At 39.3% G+C, this 5,197-nt stretch overlaps 1 protein-coding gene across 1 annotated transcript in view; it reads right to left on the bottom strand.

Moving 5' to 3' along the window:
• Positions 1–492: 492 nt before the first annotated feature.
• Positions 493–5,197, bottom strand: part of LOC109485104 (kinetochore protein Nuf2-like) — a 12,832-nt gene continuing 8,127 nt past the window's right edge. The window contains exons 13-16 of the mRNA XM_019788541.1: positions 2,416–2,607; positions 1,980–2,067; positions 1,184–1,258; positions 493–1,017 (exon numbers count right to left, since the gene is read on the bottom strand). Coding sequence (XP_019644100.1) covers positions 952–1,017; positions 1,184–1,258; positions 1,980–2,067; positions 2,416–2,607 — 421 coding nt within the window. The 3' untranslated portion in view covers positions 493–951. The remainder of the gene's footprint in view (positions 1,018–1,183; positions 1,259–1,979; positions 2,068–2,415; positions 2,608–5,197) is intronic.

Raw genomic sequence — 5,197 nt, forward strand, 5'->3', positions numbered from 1 at the left:
GTGCAATGGTGGGTTTATGAGCAGAATTCCAGATGCTGTAAGTTTAGTGAGTTTGGGATGGTTCCTGAGGGCATAAATGAACACATTCATAGTCCTGAGATTCCATGGAACACTAATGAGACCGAGAATACACAATCCTTGGGGTATGACAAACCAAGGCCGCGCCTGATTACGCTGTAAACTAAAAAAGCTCAGCAACCTTGATGGTATAGATTTACCTAAACTCCGTGCAGAATGGTCTTCAGTGTAATCAGTGGCAGTGAATAAACGTGAGGAACAGCTTGTACCTAACAAGGCTTCATCATATAGTGTGTTAATCTTATTGACTGGAGAGGCTGAAATGTGCTCACATGTCTCAGCAAGTTTGTACAGCCAACAATGAGAAAAGGAGAAAAAAAAAGAAATTTGTCATCACATCTAATTTATTTCAGGGTCACTTTTGAGAATTACATTAGGATGGTCTAACTCTAGGTAATTTTGGGGATCTATATGTTGCTGAACCAATACCATATACCGTATAAGATGCACTAGAGGACAAGGAAGAGAACATGCAGCCTTATCTGCCATAGATGATGTTCAGTTGTGTGTGAGGAAAACATATGTACATTGTATGTGTTGACAGTAAACGATAACAAAACAAACAATTAGACATAAAATAAACAAAAACATCATGAATTTTAACAAGACAAAATTTCAGATGTTTCAGTTAAAAGCAGGTTTTAGTGCATCCTAAGACAGATTAATTTCATGCATGCCATACTCATGTATAACATACACACATACAGATATCATAGTCTTGGTTAAAATACTACCTGTCTTTGTACATGAAATACTACTCATTTACATGTTCTACTAGAAACTCTTTCAGAATAGCTAAATACAACTAAAAGTAAAAACACTCTATAATGATCAGCTTTATCAAAGAGGCACTGAATGGGCTCGTAGTCTTGCTCAGTCTTCTTCCATGGGCTGATTTTTCTCCCAAACTTGAACAATTCTGGAGTGATAGTGATCCAGCTGAAAAAAAATAAAGAGAGTAATGATAAGACATACAATACACATATCACATTCTTCAACACATATTCTCTGAATTACTTAATTTTCAACCAGTAATTCGGTCGAAAACTTTGAAATTTGAGAGAACATGAAGATGAACTTTCATGGTAATGCGTTAGATACTCACAGAATTGAGAAGCTCCTTGTATCTTTCTGTCAGGGTGTCCATCACACCCTGGTGGTTTTCATCTTTCTCTGCAAGCTGAAATCATTCAGAACATACTTGTGTCAGGATGTATCATGTATACCACAAGGATAAGTTTTACTAGTACACATACTAGTTAAGTTTTACTAGTACATGTATATAAATGTGTGTGTGTGTGTCTTGGCAATTGTAACTTTTTTCAAACTCTACATTAAATGTACTTTGTTTTAGCTTGGTAATGTTACAGACAAAATGTCACCTATACTACTTTATCTATAACAACTTTGATCTTTTAACAGTTGCAGAAGAGAGAATTTTATCCAAGACCACAGGTGGGTCTCGGTCTATTGTGAATTTGTGGTACTTCAGTTCCATTATCAGATAAAGGTACTTCTGTTTTAGCAGCAGAATTGTATGTCACCACTTGCTAATGCAAACACCTGAAAAATTGGTATACTCTTCCATTTGTGACACCTGCGATGTGATCAGGTGCTTTAAAAGTAAAAGTTAAAGTCTTCCCCGAAACCATTGGCATGGTCACATATGGCGGCATCCATCTCTGTCTTTGTAGCCCTTGGCATACCTACATTTGTATAAAAATTACAAGCCCAACCACTCAGAACAAGACACAGGAGGCAAAACTTGTTGAGGACTGGGCTTGGGTAAAGTTTCCTAACGTGAATGTGTGGCTCCAGTGTCTTTTCTAAGGGTGAAAGTGTCAAGTCTCTAGTTGACTTGAGTTCTGTCCATTTCACTGCCCAGATGTACATGTACACACCTGTTTTTCCAACTGGCCCTTCTGCATCTCAATTTCCATGATGTTCCTCTCCAGTTCCTGCATGCAGGGCTGGTACATCTCCTGTTCCCTGGGGAGTGAATGGAAAATGTTATAGTGATGATACTGTTTATATAAAGAAGGGTGATTAATTACATGGAATAAAGTGCAAATAAGATTTCACAATGAAGGCAATTTTTCATGTTCAAATTTCATTTTCTTTGCACGCTCACATCAGTTTTGGGAATCGCCCAGAGGATGTCATCCATATACAGCACAAATGTAATCAAGTCAGTATAACCTTACTATGGTATGAAAAGAAATAGGATTATGTTTTACAACTTTAACTCTTGGCAGGGCCCACTGCAGAAAAGTCCGTGTACATGCAGAAAGAGGATGATTTACTAATGTGTAGGAAAGTTGTGGAGTCTGATCTCACTTCCTGGTGACTGCAGACGTCTCCCTGGCTGCAGAGAGTTTGTTCTGGTGCTGCAGGCTGAACTTGGCCAGTTTCTCCTGTTTGGAGCCGAGCTGACGCTTCAGCTGGCTCTCCCGCGTCGTCACGTCCCGCAGTACCTCCTTCTGACCCACCACCTGGTCTCGCATCTTCATCAGCGCTCCGTTCGCTTTCCTGTGGGCGGGGCACGGTTAACGTTACACACGTTTTTTCTAGGGTCAGTCGGGAAACAGGAAACACAGGCCTTACAGATACAGTGTTCCCACACAGAATATGCTCCCAAAAATTCAGCCACTATATAGAAATTTTTCATAGGGGCACCCAGTGCTCCCATCAAAACTTGCACTATAGTAAAAAAAGTTAACAGTCATATCATGAATGTACATTTGCTTTCTTGCTCTCTGATTATGATACTTCCACTCTGCATGTTTCTACTTACAAAAAAAGCAGTATTTGTGTGATGTTCTGCAAATTATCAAAATGAATGTAATTTTTTTGCATTGTTGTAACAAGATGTTCCAGAGTTACTTTGTGATAGCTGTTATTGTTTAGTAGGCAGAACGTGTTTCGATTTTGTAGCTTATGGTTAACCTTTAGTTGCTCTACCTTCTGTTACGTCAATAATGCCTATTTGTACTCCATACTGTCTACTGTACGAAGATCATAGTAGCATTGTCAATGAGTGATGACAAAGATTAGAGTAAACTGCTACAGAAAACACCACACTACACTTTGAGTATCACTGACATCTAAAATGCTTTTGAACAGTGACAAATTTTCTCTGCGATCAAAGAAGTATGGCCATCTATTTCTGTGCGAAGAGCAATTTTTCTAGATGAAAGGTAAAGATACATGTACTTTACTCCTACATGTAGTATCTGGAAGGCTCTTCAAAACAGCTCTCCCCATTTCAACAATAAAGAAGGCTATGTTTTTCAGACCAAAGACAGCACATCAAAAGAAGAAAGTGGAGACAATGTTTTGCCAGTCATTTCAGGTCATCCCAAATGGATTGAAACTCTTAGAAATTCGGCCATATCTTTTGAAATGCTGGGTTTCTGTTTGACTATTTTGTAAAAAGACAACAGGAATTGACTTCCAATTTGACCTTCCTGTCAGTCTGTAGTTACACCATTTTCCCCTCACGTCCCGTGACTCTACTGTATTCAAATTCATGTGACTACAGACACACTGAAGCAAACACATGTATGAACACACTGAAAACAAAGCTTCTGTACATGGAGGTAACAATCTTCAAGAAGTGACAGATGACTATAGCTACAAAATGTATGTTATCATTTTTGAAGGCAATACATCTCTGACTTGTCTGACTGATTTATAATATATATATATAATACAGGGCTCGAAATACCCGGTGGCGCACTGGCGCGGCGCCACCTGATTTTGCTTGGCGCCACTTATTCCTAAACTCAGGTGGCGCAGCGCGCCACCTATAATTTGCGGTAGGGATCGAGCCGCTAATCGCATGGATCGGGCCCCATTGTCGGCACAATCTTGTGAATTGTCGATGAATTGTCGATCTCGCCATGACGCCACAAAGAAAACGTTCTCATTGGTAGAAAATCAGACACCTCGCTGGCGTTTCACAACACAATTTTCATGTAAACAACTCCGACTGTCCTTGTTTACATGCAAAGCGCGCCGATACAAAATCCTGCCGGCCGCCCGACCGACCGCATGGTTGCGGCGACGCTAGTTTTCGGCGGCTCGGCGGAAAAATAATCCATCCCCAGAAGAAATGTTACGCATGAAAATAACAACTACAACTTGTTTTCGTCGTTATATGAGTTTCTGAGGCCGTAAAATGTTTAAAACGGTTGAAATTTGTCGGAAAAGACAGAATGAAAATGGCCGACGCTGCTGCTGCTGCTTTCAACACAGTGGTCAAAGGTGAAGATAGCATCCAAGCGTCCAAGATACATGTACTAGTATTACACGCATGAAATTTTTTTTTTCGGCAACGACAGAAATAAAAATTCACTCGTATTTTTAAAAGGTTAATTTGTGAACATTACCGTGAAATTTTCCGAATTTATTGGTTTCTAGTGTCAGAATATAATGTTGTTTCTATGAATGTGCGGTTGGATGCTGTGGGGGCTTTTACAATTGGGAGAACCAGATATTAAGAGCATGCTTTCTTTCTTTCTTACTTTCTTTATTGAGCGTCTCTAAATTTTTTTAGTATGAGTTTATAGACATAATCACATTTTTATTTGTTCAGCTGTGTCAATATGTGATTTTGTTTGGGAAATATGATTGGGTTAAAAAGTTTGGTATATATTAATGTCCGTAACACCTTAGGAATACTTGCTCCAAGTTCCAGGTAATAAGTACATGTACAATTTGTATCATGTATTTTTCACTTGTTGAACTTGTGGAAGCACCGTTGGCCCCCGGTTAGGGGTCATCCGGGGAACCTATGCCCTAATTTTTTTTAATAAATCAAGGGAGCTAATACCATTTTTCATTAGATTTTGAAGATTTGTCCAGGGGGTATGTTTATTCCGGGGGTATGTTTATTTGGCAGATGAGAGTAACATTATCCTTGCGCAAACGAAGAACATGGCGCACGTAACACCACCCGCATAAGTGTGCCGCCATGTAGAGGCGTGGCAATCCCACAGCGACAGCCCTGTGATGAAGACATGTAAAGGTGGCATTCTTTATTAAAACATTGTTGTTTGAGAGCTTTTGTGTTCTTTACATTACTTTATTTTATAACATAAAACTTAAGTAGTTAACT

The sequence above is a fragment of the Branchiostoma belcheri genome, unplaced genomic scaffold, assembly GCF_001625305.1.
Source record: "Branchiostoma belcheri isolate BF01 breed outbred unplaced genomic scaffold, Haploidv18h27 scaffold11, whole genome shotgun sequence".
NCBI lineage: Eukaryota > Metazoa > Chordata > Leptocardii > Amphioxiformes > Branchiostomatidae > Branchiostoma > Branchiostoma belcheri.